Source organism: Melozone crissalis, unplaced genomic scaffold (genome assembly GCF_028551555.1).
Source record: "Melozone crissalis strain CALT ecotype California unplaced genomic scaffold, PUWL_Pcris_2 ptg000023l_1, whole genome shotgun sequence".
NCBI lineage: Eukaryota > Metazoa > Chordata > Aves > Passeriformes > Passerellidae > Melozone > Melozone crissalis.
In genome coordinates, this window is record NW_026535801.1 from 37476489 (window position 1) to 37500658 (window position 24170).

General features: G+C 38.7%; 1 protein-coding gene across 1 annotated transcript in view; it reads left to right on the forward strand.

Moving 5' to 3' along the window:
• ARHGAP15 (Rho GTPase activating protein 15) overlaps positions 1–24170 on the forward strand; it is a 303832-nt gene that overhangs the window by 140421 nt on the left and 139241 nt on the right. Inside the window, exons 6-7 of the mRNA XM_054278010.1 lie at positions 6342–6440; positions 8320–8446. Coding sequence (XP_054133985.1) covers positions 6342–6440; positions 8320–8446 — 226 coding nt within the window. The remainder of the gene's footprint in view (positions 1–6341; positions 6441–8319; positions 8447–24170) is intronic.

Below are 24170 nucleotides of genomic sequence, written 5' to 3' on the forward strand. Positions count from 1 at the left end.
AAGCAGCCACACCACAAGGCAACACAGCTTAGGACATAACCTATAAACATCTGGCAGTATTCAGTCTCACAAATTGTAATATTGCAGAAGTTGTGAAAACACAGGATCTGTTTGTTGCCTCTTTGCAATCCTTGGTTTTCTCAGTCATTTTTACAGAATCAGGAAAAAGCAGGGTAATTAAAACATAAGGTTCAACATCTTTAGATATGTAGAACACTTTCTGTTGCCTAAAACAAATATTCCCAAAGAAAGTATAAAACATTTTTCTGACTTGCAAAGTTTTTGCAGTCTATCATTTAAATTACTTAAATAAAGGGAGCTTTACTGCTCCCAAAAGCTGAGAATATAACACCCGCCATGCATATTAGCTTGATCTTTTTGACAGACCAGAAAAGTGTTTGTGTGTGCCAATTAAAACAAAAATGGATCCCTAGTGGCTTGTTCCTCACACAACTTCTGAAGACTGCTATCATTGTATGCCGGGGTAACCCTGGATAAGGCGGCTCTCCAAAGTAAACAAACTTTTCAAAACTTTCATGACAGATGGGGGTTACAAATGCATTTTAATAAGAGAGTTGCCAAAGCAACTTTTTTGCAATCAGCATATATTTACTTAACATCTAGCAACATTGGGAACACAAGGCAGATACTTTCTCACCAAATTTTTTAACAAATATCTTTTTTTTTTTTGAAAGATTGGTTGAAGACCTTTTCTCTCAAGCTGATATTTCCCCATCACTTCAATGTTAACTTTGCTCGACATCCAAAGGACTGCGAGATGGGTGAAGCCAGACTGTAATATGAGACAGACAATCTGCTTGATAATGAAATTTCTTTGGTAGTCATAAACATCTTAGAGTCCTTTAAGTAATTTAACTATCAGCATAACCATGACTACCTCTGTTTGATAGGCTGGCTCATGGAATGGATACATGATGCTGTATGAATAGCACAGCTCAAGACTGAGCCTTTTGTTTTCTTTTGTTGCCATTTTTTAATATTAGACCCAGCTCACTATGGTACAGCACAGAGAGATATTTTATTTATCCTCTCGGCTGCTTACTCATTCAGCATAAACATGGCCAAGAGACTGGATTATCTGTGAGAAAGAATTTAAGATCAACCTCCAGAAATGCAGTTAGACTTCTGATGTGTTTTTAGAAACTTGCATGGCTCTGTCCCAGTTTAACTGAAATCCAGTTAATTAAACAACTAAGGAGCATAGTGTCTCCCAATTTTAATTAATTCTACTTTTATTGGGAGTGTGGACACAGGAGTGTCCAGGGTTTGTGTATTTATTCTCAAGTTTTATTATATTGTAATGATTTTTAAAAATTAATATTTAGAGACAGACATGCTTTCTTTTTTTTATTATTTTTTTCCTTTCTTTTTGGCTCTTTCCACAACCTCCCTGGCCCAGCCCTGGTGGCTGCCATGCAGATGGTAAATGGGGTGTCCTGCATTGCATGGATAGACCCCATTCCATTAGGAAAACAGAGAGAAAAATCCAGGTTTCTCTTCATTGTGGGGAATCAGGTTGATTAACATGATCAGAAAAAAACCCCACCACTTTGTGAGTGAGCAAGGTGAGATGAAGGGAGCAGTGGGAAGGGGGAAGAGTGTTAACTTTGGAGCTAGAAATGCTCCAGCAACTCACATTTCCTTTTTTTCCTACACATATCAAGGGCAGCAATCCCAATGCACAGTGCAACAAGAGGAACACATTTTATTGAATTTCTGCACGCAGAGGTATCTGTCAATCCAAGTTTAAATCACTTAGTGTTCACCACAAGCTGTGTGAGTCCCAGGTGGCATAAAAATTTCTGTTTTCTGCACTGAATCTTGCACTGGATTAGCAACTGCTGAAGTTTCCACGGTCCAAAAGCATCCAATAATCCAACACTGAACCATTGGAGTCGGTTATATGAAGCCTCACCTCGATAGTCCAGCAATTTTTCTGGATGTCCCAGTTTCAGGGGGAGTTTAGCATTGGCTTGTTTCAGTATTTGGCTGAATTAAGAACTGTGACATGGATTTTTGGTGTTCGTGCTTGAGCTATACATGAGCCATACACTTCCTTGGCTGCTCACTCTCTCCCTTTTTCCTTGTTACGCAGTACTAGACTAAAATTTTTGCTGTGCTTCTCCTTCCCCACAGAATTCTTCACTTCCTGTATTAAATTTTGTTCTTGGCATTGTCTAAAAATAGTTAATCACTGCAAATAATAATTGTGGCCACCAGAGATGCCTAAGTACACTTTGAAGTGGGCGAATCAATAGGATGGGTTTGGATTTTTGTTTTGCTGTGTGAGTTTATCACCCTTTCCCATATCTCCATAGAGCGTCTATTGGTAGGATTGCTGAAATTGCCTCCATCCCTGTTCTGCAGCTAAAATAAATGCAAGAACATCTGTAGAAGTGTATACTGGTAAAGAACTAGAGGGATACCAGGAATGAGATGTTTTTCACAGTGGCGCCATGGTCCCCAGACCAAATTTGCAGGAAAACCATGGACAGAAGACCCTGATCTCCTTCCCTGGCTCATTTACCTCCCATTTTCCATTGGCATGGATATACTGTGAAAGGAAAGTCTGTGACACAAGCTCTGAAGGGTGATCTGTAAGGTTTTGGAAGTCCTGGCACAGCAGTATATCCCAGAGCACAACGTAGCACAGGAAAAAGACATAGTTTGTAAAATTTTTAAAATCCGTTGATCCTGAGTGGCCTCCGAGGTATATTTGTATATTATAAAATGGTAATGGCATTAATTAGACACAGTGTCCTGTATTTTGTGGAGCTAAAAGGGTACATTTCTGTTTAATAACACAGGATCTTGTTGAACACCACCTTGGTGCATCATTACGGTGACACGCAAAAGAAGCTCAACCCTCCATTTGCAGCTCTGTAAGGTGACAAGAGAAACCCTTAATAAGCCACAAATAGAATATCAGGAAGTGTTTCACACCTGCCTCCCTCCCCACTTCCCACACAGTGTTGGCAGCCCAGCAGTGCATTGAATTTAGCACACATTTACCTGTGGCGAGCCGATATCTTCTGAGGATCAATGCTTAGCAGCAGGGCTGTGCTACAGCTCCCTGCAAAACTGCCATGTGAGTTGATTCAGGCTTTGAAGTCATTTTTTTTTCCCCTTGGTGCTGTGGAGGGAAAGAGGGAATTGAGGCACCCTGTGTCTCCTGTCCCCATCCTGAAGGGCATGGCAAACCAGAGGGTTAAAGCCAGTTGTCAGTCCTCGTGGGTGTTTATTGCTGACAGCAGCAGCAGCATTCTGCCTGGTAAGGTAGTGCTAATTCTAGACTGTAGCCTTTGCAAAAAATGATGGCACAGAGAGAGGGATTTCGGGAGGTATTTAAATAAGTGAAGTACCTGGCACAATGGAGTCTGGCAGCTCTGGATAGAGCACTTAATTTTCTTTTTTTTTTTCCCCCCCTCAGATTTGTCTTTCATTTGTTTCCCCAGCCCCTCTGTTTATTTCAGCAGCGCCTGACACAGGGATGGTGTGTTAACAGGCCTTAATATTGAACAATTTCTGCTTGTTGTTAGTTATACATCATTTAGGGCTGTGATCATAAATTGTTCAATCACAAGGTTTAGTCAAAACCAGCATTCTTTACTGATGTCTTTTCCCAGGGGTGTTGAAAATTTGATTGTTCAAAGTGCAAATATGGTTTAGCAATCCTTTCCAAGAGTAATTTATCAGAAATCCTAAGGAGGTAATATATAAAAGTGGGATAGAAAACCTGCACATTAAATGGGATTTACCAGCCAAAGCCTTTGGAACTGCTTGCCTGTGAATGACTGGAATGGAGCAGAACAAAGTCAATTACTGACTGTAATTAAGGAGTGGATGCATTTAAACTGTAGAGAGCAGTAGCAGTCTTCTTGAAACTGTCTTGTTACTCTGAAGATTAGTCTGAGGAAAGAAAGAAAAGGACTTGAACTATATCTTACAGAAAGTATATTTTAAATGAATTCTCTTCCCTCCATTCTATGATCTGTTTTTACAGATTTGCTCATAAAACACTGATAATATATGATTATCAAAATAACACATTCAAGACAAAGAAACTTTCAACATGTATTTTGCTTTGGTCTTGTTAGCAATGGAGTATCTCTTTTGCATATCATACAGTGCAAATATTTATGCAGTGCTGAATACTTGTATTTTAATAAAGCCTGAATTTACTGAACGGAAGGCTGAACTATGTTGTGTCCTTTTTAAGCCTTCAAAATACAGTAAATCTAATTACATATGTTGCTCTTACTTTGAAAATGTTATTCCATTTTATAATTTTAATAATGATTTGTTTATACTGGGAGGGAGGCATTAGATTGAATTGTTGCCTGTGTTTAGTCTAATTCATATCTGCATGTATACATTAATAAATTGTGATATCATATCATATATTTTGAACCCAAATGGAGGTCAGCTCTTTTCTGCTGCTCACCTTAAGCTGCATTTGGACTTTTTATTTCCTTTTGGTGAAGGGAGGGGTGAGTGTGCAAATGGTGATTAACGTTATGGTCCTGGACTAATGACGGAATTGAGATTTCCCTAATAAATAACTCATTCTGTTGCTTGGGGAGCAGTGGGGTGGCTGGAGCTGGCCCTGATGGGTGCAGAAGGGATGGGGTGAACATCTGCAGCCCTGCAGCCCCGAGCCCACACCAGGGGAGCTTTCCCACATTCCCAGCAGCACTCCCACAGGACGTCTCCGCTGGAGCTGCGCTGACGGGATTTTCCTTAATGCTGATGACTTTGGAAACCTTCCTTGCAGGCATTTCCTCAATAAAGGGAGGGTTATAGGACGATTAATGTGACATTAGGCTGTTGTTTTTTTGGTTTGGGTTTTCTTTTCCCTGGTATTATTTCAGTTTTGAGGGAGATGCTGGGAGTACCCAGGCTGGTGAGGATCCGCTGTTGTTTTTAGATTCAGTAAAAGCTCTTGACATGGGGGAGATGCAGGGAAAGAGCAGCACTTCAGGTCAATGTATTTACATAAACAAACTGTGCCAGGTCATAACAGCTTTGCCTTTTCCCAGAGTTGGTCAGAAGGAAATCCCTATTTGGTGTTTAATAATCCATGTTCCAGTGAACATTCCAGCATTCAGACTAAACCTGCATCCCCAACACACCGAGACCCAAATCTTCCATTTCCACACGTGGATATCACCAAATTTTGCACAAGCAGCTTTTAGCAGCAGTGAAATAAGAATAAAACTTTGGTTCCAGAACTGGCAGGAGCTGAGCTGTCTTACAGCATGGGCAGAATGAGCTCCTGCCCCTTCTAAAACGTGCTGGTGATGTAGCCCTTGGTTGACTTGTCTGCAAACAAAGATGTTGTGCCCAGATGATGCTCCATGGCCGTGGGCACCAGGAATCTGTGGAATAATCCTGGGACAAAGCACTGCACAGCTCTGGGCCTCAGTTTTGCCATCTGTGAAATGGTTGCTCCAACCTGTTGTGTGAAATACCTGGAGATTTCCTCTGGTGAAATATATATATATATATATATATATATATAAATCAATATACATATATATATATATATGTGTGTGTGTGTGTAAAATAAAAAATTATGTATCATTATTATCCCAGTGGTTTACAGAAGTTCAGACCAACAGCATATACATACATATTTCCACCAAATATTAGGTTAGGCAGTGAAACAGCATTATCAGGGGATTGAATATTCTTTTGATAAATATTCCCAGTGAGTGGGTCAAAAATGTAAATCGACTTCTATTCAGACAAACTGGGGATTTTTTTTTTTCATGATAAATGGGCTCCTAATTACTCTGCTGCAGCCATCTTTGATGATGATTTCTTTTTTTAATGTGAAAGAGTGGCATTATCAATTTTACCAAAATGTTTGGAAGTGGGGAATCATAGGTAAATAATAAATGTGCAAATTCAAGAATGGAGGTAGCAGACACAATATTAGTAAAATAGAAATGGAAACTGCAAATGGCAGGAAATCATTTTCCTGATGCATTCAGTTCTTTTCAGGATGCTTTGATTTCCCTTGAACTGTGTCTCGTTACACCGAGTTTCCTGGCTTTTCTTAACTTTTGTCACACACCCGTTATTTCTGCACTATTTGTGTTCTGTGGTTGCATTGCTGAGACAATATCTCATTTGTTTTGACATATTCAAAACAGTTTTCAGACAGAGGTTCAGAACTCCTCGGTAACTCGGCACTCCAGCAGACAAATCTCAGTAAAATGAACAAGTGTTTGTGGGGGGAACGGGAGGGAAAATAGAGGAAAATCATCTGCCTGGTGTGTGCTTTACTCACCTGTGTGTGCCCATGCCCTCCCCAGATCACCACAGTGTCAGGAAATGAGTTCCTCTTCCAGTCGGATATCGACTTTCTCATATTGGATTGGTTCCACGCTATCAAAAATGCAATTGACAGATTGGTATGTATTTGTTTTGGCTGTTACCTTTATTAATTAAGATGTAGCAATTTCAACTTCATTTGCTCAGGCATCTCTACAGGTTTTTAGGCAGTCAGCAGCTAGCTAGACGTTCCTTTCTCCGAAGGATATAAAAATATGTATGCAAATCTACAAAAAAAGTCAGATAAACAAGGTTGTTGCACAAAAATGTCATTTGATTCTTGCCTCGAAACGGAACGCTACATTTATTTCTCTGAAATAACAAGGACGCTGGCTTGCTGAGGGTTGTAAAAGCACACAAGCACTTAATAACTAATGAATTTTTGCATTTTCTGTTTATGCAGCCTACAGTATATAATCTTCAATAGAACTATTAATACATTTGAGCCTTTTATGAATTTTTGTATTACTTATTCACAAGAATAACGCTAGCAAATAATATTCCTTTGTAACTGATTGCTGGTATTCTCCCAGGAAGGCTGGGGGTTTTCTACTAGAAGTAAGCAGGGTTGCATTTTATTAAAACAGTTTTTAATTACCAAACCAGCTTCAGCTGTAGCTTTTTCTTTCTTTTTTGCCACTCTCAGTACAAATTCCAAACATCTTCCTCCTATCCCTGCCTGATCCAAGAACATTTTTTTTTCTTTTTTTGAGGGCACTGACTTTCCTTGTTCACTGCAGAAACTGTTGGGAGAAAAATATCCCCATTTCTTGCATTTTTCAGAGGTTTTCAGTGCAGTGGAATCTGCAGCCTCTTTGAAAGGGTTAATTTGAACACAGCTACTGTTTCCTTAAAGAGCTACAAACATTCTATTACCCTGAGGCTATAATCAGCCAAGGAAAGTTTGATCTGATGATGTATGTCTTCATATTGTGCATTTCATTGGGCGTGTGAGGATATTGATATCCAACTAAAGATTTTGGGGTGGAGTTTTCCACGGAGACTCGGGAAAAAAAAAATAAAATGTTTTTTGGCATGTTACTCAACTAAACATCTAATAAACCAGATTATATATATATATATATTTATATATATATATGTATTTTTTTTAGTGTAGCTGAATAATATTGTGTCATGAGCAGCGCTGAGCGTGCAGAGAGAGCCACAGCAGCAGCAGCTGGTGGGGCACAGTGGCCCATGGGTGGCTGGTGGTGGCCAAGGTCCGAGTGCGCAGGACAGGATGTCCCCACTCGTGGCCACTCCATCCCTGCCGGCTCTGCCACTCCTGGAGCTCTGAACGGGTGTGAAAAGCAAAGCCTGGCAGCCCTCCAGCCTCTTGGGATGGCTGAGTCTCACCTGACCAAATGCCATGGGAGGAGACGTGGCTTCAGCCGAAGCAGCGTCGCCTTTTTTTCGTTCTTTTTGGGGTTTTTTTTTCTTTTTTTTTTTTCCCCCCTGCTCGTTTTCACGTTGTCTGCCAGTAAATTAGAATAATGGAAAAGCCCCCCGACTACTTCTTAAGCTTAAACCAGCAGAATTCAACCCCAAATTTGCAATGATGTTTGAAGTAATTGTGTTTGCAAGAATATTTACTGTAACTATCTAAAACAGAAAAGCAATTTAAACAGTCTTCCTCTTTGCCAGCATTTGAAAGTAGCCTGCAATGTGGAAATAATTTTGGTCCCTAAAGCCTAAAGAAGCAGGCCTTTTGTTTTCCTCACTTAAATGGGAATTTATCTCAGAAATTAGGATCAGTCTGTCAGGGCCATAAAAGCTTTGCCATATGACAAATTTTGCATTACACTTTCCTTAAATTATATACTCCCTGCACACTTGCTCTGTGTGTGTCTGTTAGCTTCTGTACTGGCATTCCGGAATCTCTTGCTTCATTCTTACAAATAATAATTTTATTAAAAGCATACACATATGTATATACATATATATATATTCTTTTCCCAGCCAAAAGAACAGAGAATTACATCGAGAAATTTGGAGTTCAAACTCAGAAGATCCTCCAGCATCGAATTACTGAATAACTTAGACATTGAATCCAAAGAGCCAAAGCCTGAACACAGAAAATCTTTAAGTAAGGCTTTTTTCTTTCCTCATTTTTCTTTCCTTTTTTTTTTTTCCTTCCTTTATAAATAACTATGCCATTACAGGACAAGATAATTTTTATTACATACAGAATGTAAGGAAGATCACTGAGAATTTTAAAGCTGAATATGTTTTGCACTGATATACATAACTTGCATTTAAGTAAAGACAGTTACTAGCTCCACACTTTTAAAGGGTGACACTCTCTCCTAAGCAAAATAAATTTGTTTAGGAGCAAAGACATTTATTTAAGCCATTTATTTTTTAAAATAAGCAACATGAGCCCTACGTTAATGGTCTGTTGCAGTTGCTTTGTTTCCATTTTGGTAAAATACCTCAAATTGCCAGAGTAATTTTGTCTGTTGTGTATTTATACACTGAATTGCTGAAGGAATTGACATATCCTTTGCAGCCAACAATCAGTGATGTATCTATAATTTTATAGAAGATAAATTCCAGGGTTTGGGCGTTGATTGTTTGTCAGTGTGATCAGAAAAGAAAGTGATCTAAAACCAGCAGGGCTGTGCTTCGCTCCTCTGAAAAAGCTCTCCCAGTTTGTGCCGAGATGCTCGTGAGATCGTGGGCAGCAGGAGCTGCTGCTGACCCTGAATCCCTCACCCAACATTTTTTTTTAACTTCAGGCTCTCCCCTGAATTTTTGTTTTCCTCCTTTGTTTGGCGGGAGGTTCGGATCCTGCTGGCGGTGACGGCCCCAGACTGGCGGGCTGGTTCGGGGTGCCTTTGGGTACCAAAGGGCTCTGCAGGAATTTGCCTGCACGCAAATTCAGCGCGGGATCAAAGCCTGAGATGTTAAGAAAAGGGCTGCATTAAAAAAGACCCTACGTAGCTATTTTTAATGATAATTATCCACACAATCATAAATATATGCACACATGCGTGCGCGTACGCACAAATAGAGACTCATTAAATAGTCTCTTTTTGCAGACCACAGGATTTTGGGGTTTGTTTTCTTATTATCTTGAAAATGTTTCTGGTTTTTTTTTAAGGGTTTTGTGGTTTTGTTGTTTTCTGGTTTTTTTTTTTCTTTGTGTTATAAAATATAAAGTAGCCTGAACGTGGCTTGTGAAAAATTGTCCCAATATCTTTGCATTGGTGCTATGTTGCATTTCTCAGAGGAAGAAAAATAAGACTGAGAACACAGTGAGTTCTGAGGGTCTGATTCTGCTCTTATTGTAGCTAATAGCAAAATGCCCATAAACTGTCTCAGCACTCAGGGAATTTTTATTTATTTATTTAGACTTCTCACATATCTTTAAATGATAATTTGTCAGACAAAACAGAAAAAGTGACTATGAGCAGTGACAGAGACTTAGTCTATGTTTCTTTTCAAACCTTAGAGAATCCTGAATAACCTCCGTTTTGTTAAAGGCTATTTAAACTATTAAAAAAATGTGAAAATATCTGCTGTGAAATCTCACTGAATCGAAGCTTGCATTTAAATACCGTAGACTGGATTGCTTCTAAAATATGTATTCAGAACTTTTTTTTTTTTTGGCCCCTTGAGATCAAGCAATTATGTGGAATTAGAAAAATCATATTATTCACTTACTTATTAGTAGTCTGAGCACAAACTGTATTGTCAGTTTTCTGCCTTTGGCTTTCTGTGCCCTTAATGTTCACACAAGTATCGTAGCCAGAATTATCGGCAGCTAGAGCCAAAATTGCTTTAAAAAGGCATGAGAACTGGTAATGACACATTGTTAGCAGTTAACAGGTGGTCGTTTCATTGTCCAGTTTGACTGCAGAGCACAAAGATATGTGCAATATCTGCAAGTGTATTTATAAAGTTCTTGCAAAGTTTAATGATTTTATAATTTTATAGCGCTTTTACATTATTGACTATTGCCAGTGCCAAATCCAAACAAAGGAGATTTTTTAATGATGCCTTAGAACTCCTCCAGTTTAACAAAGAAGATAAGCAACTGATGTTTTAGCAGCCCACCCCCTCCCACTTTAATAACCTTTAATGAAATATTCAGACAGCTCAGATTCATTTGTATTTACCTTATCTACATTGTAGGGGTTGCAAAAAATATCCTTGATACTGCTGCATCATTGCTTTTTTATGTTTTTTTTTATTTATTTATTTTCAGCAGTACAAGTACATAAAGGACAGGTACCAAAGCATTTCAGTAATTTACTCTTTAATTTAAGACTGGGGAGACTGTCCCTAGAGATTTAGTAGCAGGAATTTGGTTTTTATGTCTAATCCTAATTGCTTCTGCTTGCACTACAAGGACAAATGGTAATTCTCTGTTATGCTTTTTGAGCTGTAGACACTGCTTTCATTGAAAATTGGGCTCAAACTGCCAAGCTCAATTTCCAAAGTTCAGAAAGTGGCTGTTCTCTTGGTCATGCAGCTTTTCAGTGGCTTCTCATCCAGTTTGGTTTCAACTCCTGTTCTAATTGAAGTTTTCTTGAGCTATGAAGAAACCAAGAATGGCCTTGGGGAGTGTTACAAAAATATGAAAAACTGTGATCTTGTTCTCAAATACATGGAAAGAGATGACTTTTTATTTTATGATGTCAGCTATTTCACTGATACAATTTCTGCTGCTGATGCTGGTCAGAAATAATACGGTTTTCACCCCAGCAGCCTCCTCCATTGGAAGAAGGGCGCATTTTGTGCAAGAAAATTGCCTTGCAGCACCGCTTCTTTCAGTGCAGAGAAGTGTTGTTCTAAACAGATCATTTTAAAAATTAGTGTCAAACTTCATAGTTTACAAGTAATTTAGTTATCATTCAGACCACAGGAGTGTTTTGGGGTTTTTTTGTTTGTTTTTTTTTGGTTTTTTTTGTTGTTTTTTTGGTAAGGTTATCAAAAAGTCCTCCTAATTAGTACCAGTTTTAACTGGGTTCACTGGTAGGTGGTCTGCTATGTTAATTTTAAATCCCAGGGAGCCAGGCACCTGGGTTACTCTGCGAGTAGAGATGCTGTTGTGGTGTATGGGAAGTAGGGAAAGAGTCTGGGATGTAGGGAGAGGGTCTGTGCACCACAAGGTTCCCAGGAATTGTTCTTTTCTCCCAACCCCAAGGGGCCTTGCTGTGTGTCAGGACAGCTCTTGTGTTTTGGGAACTGAAACCAAGTGGATGCTCTCAGCTAAGCTCAGCCCTTCTTTCCCTGCCCATGCACCCATCCTGTGGTTTTCAGCCTCTGGGCCATTTGTGGCCCTCATCTGGGAATTCTGTCCCCCCAGGAGTGACCTCCTGTGGAAGACCCTGGGCTGGAGTTGCTATTGATTGTCGGAGGGGATCAATTCCCCTCCTGCTCCCCCTCTCCAGGATGGAAACAAACAGCTCTGCAGTAGGAAGAGTGCCCTTTGGCTACCGTATCAATCTGAGGGCTGCTCTTGTCAAAATGCACAATCACAAGCTTGATAATGCAATCCATTCCCAAAGCACTATATTTCCAACCTGTTCTCCATCATTTCCTTATGGCGTCACATTTACTCAGTTCATCACATTCTTATTAATATTTTAGGTTTCCTTGAAAGTGATGGAATTCTATTTTTATTACAAAAGCAACAAGAATAAATACTAATTGTTGTCAGTTATTTCCTTATGTAGTGGGAACAGTAATCTGTTCCTCAGTTTTAGGTTGCCAAAGCAAAATAATGAAATATTTTAGACATTTAAAAAAAAAATCTGTGATATTAGATAAATGCAATTTGATCTCCTTGTTTGCCACATAAAAGCTGGAACTGCCTGAATTGATAAGATTGAATTGCATTATTTTTATTGTTTCTACTCGCATATTTTTTTCCTTATCTTCAAGAACACTTTACTGGAAACACGGTGGTTAGTCATGCAGCCTGGAAAAATCTCCTCCATGTTTGAATTCTAGCTGGAGGTGCCACAACTCCAGCATTAAAAAATTTAAAATATATATATGTGTGGAAAGGAACATCTTGGTGAGTTGTGGCAGCGTTGTTGCTATTCATGGTCATCTCAGTGTCTCTCTAAGAGCAGTCAGAGACCCCAGGCGTCACTGTGCCAGACACAATGTGATCCCAAAGTAAGACAACTCCAGCTCTCAGCCCCAATAAGGACAAGTTGCAACAGGTGGGAAAAAAGTGGACAAAGGCAGGGGGTGGAAGGAAAAGTTGACAGCAAAGCCAACATGTCATGCATATTAAAGAGCAGGCTTGGGATTCCTTTCCGCTCTCCGTCAGGATCAGGGTCTCAGCCCCAGCACTCTGGCCACCAGCCAACTCAAATAATGATACTTTCCTTACCTAAATTCCTCTTGGACTCCCAACAGGGAGTGATAGGTCTTTAAGTCCAAAAGGGTGATGCTTTACCCTTGGGATGCCACAGCCTTTGCTTGCCTCCCTAGGGAATGGCCTTGTGGCAGTGTCTGGGAATATACCTCCTAGCATCTTTTAAATCAAGGGAAAAACCCCTGAAAGTTCTTAATTTCAACTTGCCTCCATAGGTATTTGCTACAAAGTCATCTGGGCATTGAAGTCTGCTTTAGTTTCTTAAAAGACAGTCAAATTCAGCAGTTTATAGTCCTTAGGACTGAACCATGGACTGTGTGATTTAAAATGGCCCAGAATTGCTTTTCTTGTTTCATTCACTTTTCTTCAGAAGGCTGAATTTTGAAACTTGAGCATGGTGTGTATTTATCCCTCGTTAATTACTAAAGCATCTGGAATCCTTTCTGAAGGCAGTTTGTTAGATAACTAAGTCTGTACAATGAGTGTGAGGGGAAATAACAGCAGCAGAAACCCACTTTGGTCATTTAATGGACATGGTGGAAGAAATGGGGAATTTGGTGGAGCTTGAAAATTCCCTGGCTTCACATGCTCCACTTGGTCCTTCCCTGGCTAAATCTTCCTCCAAGGACTTGTTTGAGGGCTTAAGGTTGTTGGACTAGGAATTCCCACAGGACTAGGAATTTTTGTGGCAAAGACCTCCTGTCTGAGGCTGTTGTTCCTCTCAGGAGGGAAAGGATAGGCACCAGGGCATGAACACATGGATTTGCATGGTTTTGGCTGTGTAATAACAGAAGGGAAAAAAAAAAAAAGAAATTTATTTCTTGAAAACATCATTATGCATCCCAGAAAAAGATGTTGCAGTTACAGGCAGTGCTGAGAGGAAATTGTAGGAGTTTTCTGTTTTCCTCTCTAACACATGAAGGGGATGAAAGGTATGGGAGACCATATCTTGGGATGTAGAGAGAGGTTTCACTGGCCCAGCCAAGCTCATCGAGGGCTGGATTCTGTGGTAGCTCATGCAGTCCATTATCCCCACAGAGCCACCTCTTTGAAAAGGGGGTTCATTAACAGGGCACTGGTGGAGTCACCATCCCTGGAAGTGATCCCAAAGGTGTGGATATGGCCCTTGAGGACATGGTTTGGTGGTGACCATGATGATGGCACTGGGCTGACTGCTGGACTCGATGATCTTAGAGGTCTTTTCCAACCTTCGTGATTCTAATTAGAGCCACAGAAGTTGGAAATCACTCCATTTCTTTGTTATTTCTGATGAGGTCTGAATTCTTTCCCCTTCCTGGCCCATTTATTTCAGCTAAATGTGAATTTCAAAGCCAAATGATCTTATTTAGGGACTATTATTATATTACAATGTTAGCGTTATGTATAGGTCAGTTTTATTACTTTTAATAAAGCCAAGAAACATAAAGCAATAATGTATATTAGTGCAGCATTACCAATGGCAACAATTAAAACAAAGCAAAACGAAAACTAGCTGCAAATATGCAGTCTCCTACTGCAATGTTAATTTTGTCACTCTGCATCTTGTATGTTTGTGGCATTTATTTTTATTGCATCAAGAGGAATGCACTCAGCTTCAGGCACTAAAAAAAAAGCAGGAAAAGAAAATGCAGCATGCTGGGTTTGCAGAGTGGAATCACTCATCTGGACTACAGAGACTAAACATTTTTTCACATATTTGTAGTCTTATGTTTCTCTGCTACATTAAGTATAGGTATGCTCTCTTCCTAAAGCTTAGGAAAATACTGATTCAGCAACAAAGAAGTAATAATATTGGCATGTGGGAAACAAAACATGCCAAATTGAGAAACAAATTGTGTCACTTCTACTGATAATAGAAGATTATGTTGCACTCAAAATCGCAACTGGCTGTGACTAGTCCTAAAAAAATTACATTTTTTCCTGAATTTGAATATCCTGTTTCCATCAATTATAATATAATGTTTCCTTAATCCTTTGTTTTATTTCTACTTCACTCTCCAAAATCCTTCCAGAGTTTACTATTTGGGTTGAAAAAGCATATTTTTAAATTGGGCATATCCAACTTCCATATAAACATTTGGCAGGGAAACCCATGCATGTTCACTTAATTCATTTTTATTGAACCAAGTCCAGATTTTTAGCCAGGAAAAAGTTAGATATTAATCATATCTGAGCAGGATCATTAAATTTTCCTTTACCTACTAGAACAGCAGGGTCATTATAGAACCATGAGAAGTTAGCTCACTTATTAATCTTTACAATCACATAAAAGTGATCATTTTTATAGTATTTAAGAGTAGCTCTAACCCATTATGTGAAGAGTATGTGGGAATATTATAATATAATATAATGTATTATTATAGATGTGACCTGTGACTCATTGGTCTGCTCACTGACACACAACTCCCTGGAAAAGTTATCTGCTTGAGCTTGGATAATCTTTAATTGTTTCACACTTCTCGTGGTCATTTATGGGGCAGACTAGTAAATAGAGAGCTAGTCACTGAGTTATTAATTACCTCATTATTACTTAATTATCACCATTGCATACTTCATTTTTATGGGGAATTATATCATAAAAGAAGGTATTTTATGCTACCCACCACAGTTAAGTATGAATGACAGCGATAGCTAATGTAGGATTGAGTTAGTTAAAGAAAATCAATCAGAAATCCTCACTATAGATTACTATCCAGTTTCTTCTGCCTTTTCCAGCTAGCACTTCTCATCCTTGACTTTGAAACCCAACAGTTTAAACTCGGTTCTTGTTTCAGTGGACTAATCCCCTTTCATAAATCATGTTCAAGTGCTGAAATAATTTGCACATCGTTAAAAGAGTATTTGCTTTGAAACATTCACCTCAAGCCCTTTTGTATATCCTTTCTCTCTAAAGATTTGTAGTATTTGTTTTGTTCTCTGAGGTATAAAAGACCTGGGTAAACTTTATTCCTGTTGTTTCAAGATTAGTGAAACAAAATGCATATTTATTCAACTGGGACTGAAAGGAGCTTTAGTAAAGATGATCATACATACGACCCAGGGGAATGCTATAATACAAAATGTCTGTCTTAAAATCTCTTCAGGTTTGTTCAAAACACTACTGAAGGACTTAATTTTAAAGAAAGAAAAGGAAAAGGTTACAAATCCATATTTCTTCTTTTTTCCAAAGAAGAGAGAGACGCCACATATTTTTCTTAACAAAATAAACTCCTGCATGTGCACTCTAGATGAATTTGATATGGAGGCAAGTAGAGACTGGGTATCGTGATTGATTTAAGTCTTTTCTTACTGAACCACAGGTACTGACACAGCCCTTAAGACAACTACATTTTGGGAAAATTGCAGTGGTTTTTTGGGGGGTTTTTTTTGGGGTTTATTTTTTTTTTTTTTTTTTAGAAAAAGCAATCACAAACAAATAATGAGATTTGAGGCATTATTGGAACCAAGCAGTTGGGATTTTTTCCATGCACTAGAAGTGAGGTAGAGTCCTGCAATGAGGCTTCTGCTCTGACTCAGCCACTTCCAAACCTAACTACCCAACGTGTCTTCCGCTGCTTTGGTCTCTCAGTTCCATAACCAGTAGATCTTCCTTTACACTAAGTAGCAAAACTAAGGTTTGATGTAGATTGTACAAAATGCCACAATTTTTATAGCTGAAAGCAGCCCACTATGCAGACAGCTACCTCTGCTCGACCTTCCATCACCGTGTGTCAGTAGATCTCCAGTTTTTGCATCTCCATAACTTTTCCTCCACGGGGAAGGAATAGGAGGCTGACAACAAATAACACCTAAATAGATGGAGGCGTTCTCGCTGCAACAGGGAATATTTTAGACTGCAGTCTTTGGAGAGAGGTCAGAACTAGAGCAAGTGAGCAGGACTTGCTGAACTTTGTTATTCAGGATAAGCCAGTCCAGTCCATCACTCCTCTAAACATCATTTTGAACCTTTCATGATATTTATTGAAATACATACCCCTATTGGAAGGTTGTAGCCAGAAACATGATTCTTACACGGCACTGTATCCTGAGGTTTCACTATTATTTCTGACTAATCTAGATGCAATCCTCATGGTATTTTGGGAGGAATGTGATAGAAATAAGGAGGTTTTTAGGTTATAAAAGTCTAAATTAAGCTCAGTTTGAGAGACTGTACGTCAGGCTCTAGACAGGAATACCTACTTTCCAGACTCACCTTTTTCCCTGTTAAGTGGTGAAATCACTTATATATTTGGACCTTCTAGCTAGAATGTTCTATTTAATTTAAATTGCGACAGCAAATCCCAAATATTTAAACAACAACTTAAGGGTACTCTCTCCTGGACAGGGCATATTATTGGAATTTAAAAGGACTGTGTTTTGTAGGGTCTCCTCTTTGCTCTGCCTGCTGCCTGCTGCCGAACCGGGAAACAGATCCAGCCTGAAAGCCAAAGGGTGGAACATCACTGAAGGGTTAAATGCTGTATTGTTTCTCAATTAAGTAAAAGGTTCCAACTAGCTGGCTTTAAATATTGATGCTGAAGAGAGAGCTATGACATATGAGCAGCTCCCCTCACCACCGAGGATATTTGGCTCCATTTAATTAATTCCATTGGCCATTGTCTTAAGTGCGCCCAGGATTCACCCAAGAGGAATTCACTTGTGTTGCTGTTATTGAAAAGTGTAACACAGCATTATCTGCCTCAGACAGACTTTTTGTAGCATTGAATCAATTCCCCAGCCCTTGAAAACAACTACCTCATTTGATTCCTTTCATAATTAATGAAATTCAGTAGTAATGCTTTTGCCCCTCTGCTCAGGCTGGAAAATTGTTCCAAAACTTCAGTTTTCAAGCTGAAAGCACTCTAATTTTCAGCCTAAATGGACTTGTGGTGCAATTGTGATCTTGTGGCAACATTTAGCCTGCTCCTCATTTGCAGCAGTTCTGCCTCAGGTGTACCACCCCCTGCTTGGGCTTATAACTAGGCCAGCCAAGATTTTGTAGCCTTTCCTATGATGGGGTGCTGCTTTTCTTTTTCTGATCATCTCAAAGAACTCTTTTCTGAATCTTTTTCCCTTTCAGTTAGTGTTTTTTGCACTGATACTCAATTTTTAGGCCTTCCCACTGACTTGGAAACCAGAATTCAGTCTCTCATGTGGAAATGGTTCACCTGATACAGTGTAGGAATTTTATTTATCTCTTTCATTGCCGCTTTTTTAGACATTAAAAGTAAACAACCAGGACAGGTAGATTTTGCTGTCCTTTAATCTCTTGCATCCAGTGCATTCATTATGAAAACTAAGGAGCAAACTTGCCTTAAGGCTTTTCATAGCACATAAAATATGTGCCTACATGTGATAACAGCTTTTGTAATTAATTTTTAAGGTGTTCAATTTAAACAAAGAAGTAACATTCTTATAAAACTGAGCAACTCTTTGCAAACAACACATTTAAAATACACAAAATTAAAACATTTAAAATACACCAGTGCTAATACATTTGAAAAAAAAAAAACAACCTTTGGAGACAAAAAAGGATTTTAATGTACTTATCCTGAAATTCATGAAGACACTTAGTACAGAACACAGAAATAATTTTAAAAGCATACAGGTATGAATCTCTACTAGAGGAAGCTTTACAGTTAATATATTTTGCAATGACATAGTGACAGTGCATTTTATAGTCACCTTTGCTGAGGAAGGTTATTTTCAATCCAAGGACTCAGGGCCCAAGGGAAAGTGGCCAGATGTGGGCAGGACAGAACAGGAGGGCAGCCAGATGCACATTGGATCATTTACCAATTAACAGAATTTGGGGCATAAACTTATAAATCAGGGAAAGACAGCCTTTGTCTTGGTGGGTTTCTGTAAGGAAAGATTTATTCAAGGTGTGGGAACTCATGCTCCACATCACTTCATGCTCACTCTTTCTAGGACAGCATAGCTGTGACCTATTCAGAAAAGGCCTTTTTATTTTATTTTTCTCAGGAGTCCGCTGGCTCCTGAGCAGCACAGGTTTTCCCTTGATAAATGATACTGGAAGAACCAGAAAGGTGACTAAAAATTAAGCAGTTCAGGTGATGACCTCAAAATCACTGTCTGACTGTCTTATATCCAAGCCATAGATGGATTCACTTAAGCCAAACGTTGTCTCATTTCTATGGTTTCCTAGAAGTTCAGAAGTTCCTGCAAAGGTAATCTTTGTGTGTATACATATTTGTGTGAAAACACATGTAATAACCTCTTTCCTTTCTATTTAAAATGAAAGATGATAATTTTAGGGTGCTATAATGCTCCTACCTTCCTTTCTTCTTTTGAAAGTATTTGAGTTGATGTGTTTGAAAATCAAAAGATAGCACTAAAAATTAATGAATAAATAATGAAAACACTGTAACACCTGGATTATTATACTGTGTTATCTGATCACTCAATATGATGGATCAAGGGTAGAACTGATATTAAGGCACAATTACAAGCAGTGGAATACTTGATTTATTGTTTTAACTTTGCTCTTAATGCAAGGCACACAGTCATTTCTGAACTAACATTTGATGTCTGGTTTGAAATATCTATTGTTTTAGCACCTGGTGGTTTGAATTAGGTGTTCAAATATGAGAGAAGCAATTTTTTTTCTATTTTCACAGGTAGTTGTAGGGATGGAGGCAGAAGAAAACGTGAGGTAGAGGCTTAGGAAAAGAGGATGATTGAAACATGGAGACATGGAGAAAGGGAAAGAAAGGACCCTGAAACACTGTAGTTTGCTGCTTCTCGTGTCTGAATTTGGTTTCTTTTGGGGTACTGCAGCAGATATTTCCTGCTGAGTGAGAAACTGGCAGGCAAGGCAAAGCAGCAGTCTCCTCTTTTCTAATAGAGTTTCTTAAAAATTGTTTGTATTTGGAGAATGTGAGAATGGAGAGGATCCATTAGAATTATACCTTCTGTTATCAATAACCCACAAGGAGTTACTGAAGTTTGAAAGCAAGTTTTTTAACTGGTGAGTTGTAACCCAGAAAGCTAAATTAACAGAATTCACCTTTTCCAAACAATTGTTTATTTGGAATTCATTTGTAGCTGTCCCTGCTCAAGTTACAGGTCATACACAGTAATAAAGCTTTCTAATTCTGTGACAGAATATTCATAATGTCTTTAAAATGCTCAGCTGGATAATGGTCCCCAGGATCTGGACAGCAAGACTTCAAAAGGCAGAGTCCTCTGATCTCCAGTTTCCTTATTCTCTGTAAGCTTGGAAGGTTTCAGCTATCAAGTTTTATTGGTTGATAGTCTAATTGCATTTGTATTATCTTTCCCCTTAATATTATTTTCTTTTCTCTGTGTTGGATTTCATCCAAATATTACTGTGACCATGAAGCAGTTTTCTGAAATGTTTTGCTTTCTCTTTGATGCTTAACTGCTTTACACGTGAGTGCTGCAATAAGGTGCAGGTTTCTGATAATAGTTTTCCTTCTGTGAGGAAAAGTTTCCACAACCTCCTGTGCTTTGCTTATATTTGATATGGCCCTTCAGTTTGAGGCTTTTCATGGACAAGATAAGGTTCGGTTAAACATCTGAACTTTTGAATGTTTATCTGAACTAGATTCGACCCCTAAATTTGTCCATCATTAGTTATTTTGCTTTTCTTTTTTGAGGCTAAATTATGCTATTAAATATGTTCCAAAGTAGGTTAAGCCCCTGCACAGTTTGTCAGCTGGAACATTAATTTTAAAGCTGAAACAGTCTTCTATTGGCTGTTTTTAACATTTTGTCTGAATTTTGACCATGGCTGGTCAAACAGAGAGTCAGTGCACCCATGAAAACCCCACAAGTAGCTGATTGAAGAGTCTCAGAGTTGTTGTGATGGCTGGCCTGATTTTATTTCAGGAAAATAGCCTGATAATTAGTAACTATTTGCCTGCTCAAGCAGCTTGTTCCAGTGCAGCTGTTCTGGAGGCTGGATAAAGGACTAAATGTCACCACATGCCCAGCAGCATCTCTGGAGGTGTCCCTCTCTGAGCCCTGCACCAGGCCCAGGCAGACTTGGGGTCCCAGCCACAAAACACATGGCTAAATAACCCAGCAGCTCCTTTCTGGATTTCCCTTTTCCTCCTATAATTCCCCTGTCTCAGTCCAGCAGGAGGGTGACCCACAGCACATCTCACAAGGCTCCTTCTTCACTCCCAGCCTTTGTAAGGTAGCCTCACCAAAAAAAAGCTGTAGCCTCACTAAAAAGCCTGTAGCCTACTTTTGGTCCTGTTTTTTGGTTTGTTTATTTTAGTCAGATCCTAAATCACCTTTAGGGAAGCTTTTCCAATGTCCTCACATGGACACTACCTGAGCAAAGAGCCGCAACTGCTCAAAAGTCTGAAGATCAGTTGTTTCCAGTCTTAGCAAGTGGAAATAATTTCTGTTTTAAAATAAAATTTAGTTGATGGCATGAGATCGACTGTCTAAGGTTTATATTTATGTGAGCATAGCTATTGGAGATTCTTACCAGAATTTTCACTTGAGGTAAGAAGTAAAAGGAGTTCTGAAATCTGACAACGTGCTCCTTTTACAAATGAGCTCATGGATGATCTTCTGTTGTTGTTCTTACTCTAATGATATAATTGAGGTAGGGATAATTTGATAAGGTATAGTTGACAGAGTACAGCAAATGGATTTCAGATCTCTGGCTAGATATTTTTTGATTACTTTAAAGATAATGGGTGTGCCTTTCTCCTTCATATGCTACCACATCTACAGTCGCTGGAAAGTACTAAACTTGCTGTTTAAAACAGAAAAATGTGCTGGAACTTGTGGTTTGAAACAGCAAATATAGAGCTGAATGTCACTACTGTTTCTCATTGGAAATAAACAGTTTTAGCATGTTGGTTTCATAACTGAGGCACTGTGAAATTATTCTGTCCTTTATTGTATAAGAAACACTAGAAGTTCATTGTGGGTCAAAAAATATAGGGTTATGAGTATAATCAGAGACTGACTACAATGGGAATATAATTAAATACTAAATTAATTTACTTCTAAGATCTAGAAGAATGAAACATAATTAATAAAAGTTTCAAGAAAAAGTAAATTCCTTGGTAGGATATTCTTTCTGGAAGGGTCCCAAAAGACTGGATCTGAATTAGAGGCTCAACATGGTATCCAAGCACATGTCAAAATTTCAATATATGAAACATTTGTACAATTCTTAACAAGGCTGATATAAATACAAGACTCCCTTGTTCTCTACAGATAATTAATTTGCTTCCAAATGCATAAGACAGAATTATATGCAGGTTTTTAAGGTAAAATTGCCACATGGCTACTAGCACCCAGCCCCCAAAAGGGTTTTATTTTGGTGTAAATCTGTCCAGTGCTCCTGGTAGAAAATGGAACCATATAATTTTCTTGTCCTTTTGCCTGAGCAGTTTAGTGGAAGTGATGACTATTCATAATATTTGCAAAAGGTTGAAAAGGTTTTTTTCAGATTAACTCAGGAGGCAAGTTTAAAGACTTGAAAGTTATTTGCATATATTTCACAACAGAAGAAAGCAAACAGAACTCCACATTCTATAAGCCCCTGAATGCATTATTTATTGTAAATTACTTGTTCAGCTTAATCTGGAAATTGTCTACAGTATCTTGCTCTGTCTTCCTCAACCTCCAATTGCATGGGATTCCTTTTTTGTTTTGTGAAGTCTTCTTAAATAATATTTTATACGATCTATGTCAGCTTCAAAAGTCATTAACTCAAATATTGCAGTTCTTTTTCTCAGTAACTGAGAAATGAGTGGGATAAGACTGTGTGGCTGCAAACTCTGATTCACCCAGTTAGGCAAGGGCAGGGATCGCTCTCCAATTCCTATGTGTTCCATCCATTGAGTATTCTCCTGGGAATGTTTTTGCAAAGAAGCTGTGTCAAGAGTCCTAATCCCTGAGATGATCTCAGGCAGACCAGTTTCCCCTTCCCAAGTACACTGTGCTCTCTCTTCCTAAACTCCAAATACTCTGACTTTGTGTGCTGTAGCACATTTCATCCAAGCCCCACATGTTTTACATTAGATGAACATAAACTGGTCATACTGTATGAATAAAATGAATTCATTGATTTCTGGCATTCTGGTTTTTATATTCAAGTTAAGTTTGTATAACAGTGTTTCTAATATTGTGACAATACCAAAAAAAAAAATTGTGGAAAGAAAGGCTTGGCAAGTTCTGAGTGATCTAGTCCAGTCTCTCCTGTCACAAGGTACAGTGTTCTGTGTCCTCATACATAAATTTATTAAGCTGCATCTTAAATTCTTTTAGTTTTATTTGCCACCACGACGTCTTTAAAAGGGTGGTTTAGAACTTCATATTATGGCCAGTTTATACTCATCTATTCTCATGCCAACATTGTTCTTCAGTTAAAACAGCTCTTCTCCCTCCCTGCTGTCCTCCTCTCCTCTGCTGCTCCTTTTCCCACCCCCACCAGCAAATTCATAGAGAACAATCCCAGCTCTTCCCAGCCACTTTCCAGCTGGCCGAGCGTGCCAAGCTCCCTGGCTCCTTCCAAAACCTCAGCAGCCTCTTTCTCCTGGTGCTTCTCGCTGCTGCTGCCTGCACCTCTTCTGCCAGGAATTCCCACCTCACATATGTGTCCCTGAGAGAGGATTATTTTTTTTTTTTATTAATTAAAATTAAATATTTTGGATTTGCTGGTCGGATACTGAAATAGGCTGCCCAGGGTAGCAGTGGTTGAGTCATGATCTCTGGAAATGTTGGGAAGATGTGTAGATGTGGCACTTGAGGGCATGGGTTAGTGGTGGGCTTGGAAGTGCTGAGGAAGAGTTGGACTTGATGTTCTTAGAGGTCTTCTCCCACCTTCATGACTCCATGATTCCATAATTCCAATCCTTCTCTAACCATGCTGTGCATAGTTCCAATCCAGTTACTCCTGTTTCCAGTCTCAAAATCACCAAGTTCTTGCCTGATATCCCAAATTCTTGTCTCAAGTGATGATGCTTGCAGCCTTGAGTCAACAAGCAATTTTTTGAATGCTTCTACTTTTCCTGCTGAAGTCTTTAATGAAAACTCAAAGACCAGTTCCAAGAATATTTCAGGACTTCCACTGGTAACTTCCCTGCAATTCAGTAGTTCTTTCAACAAAGCTCATTTTAATACCTTATTTAGTCACTTCACAGTTATTGTTTTAGTTCTCTACGTCTTCTGTAGTTTAACTAATCATTTCCTGTTTGGCATCATATCAAATACACAATTGAAATCCAGATAGATTTGGCCTATTACATTTTCATTTTCTAAAAAAATATTATTTATTTTATTAAACAAAGGTATGATCTGTGTTAATAAATCCAGTATATACTCAGAAATATTGCTTACATTTCTAAACATTTATGGTGCAAATACCACTAAGAAAAGCGGTGTGAGGAGTGGCATTTTTATTTTACAATGTAAATGTGTAGTGATGTTTAACATGCTATTAATTTATTTCCATTTATTATTAGAGGGGGACAATTTT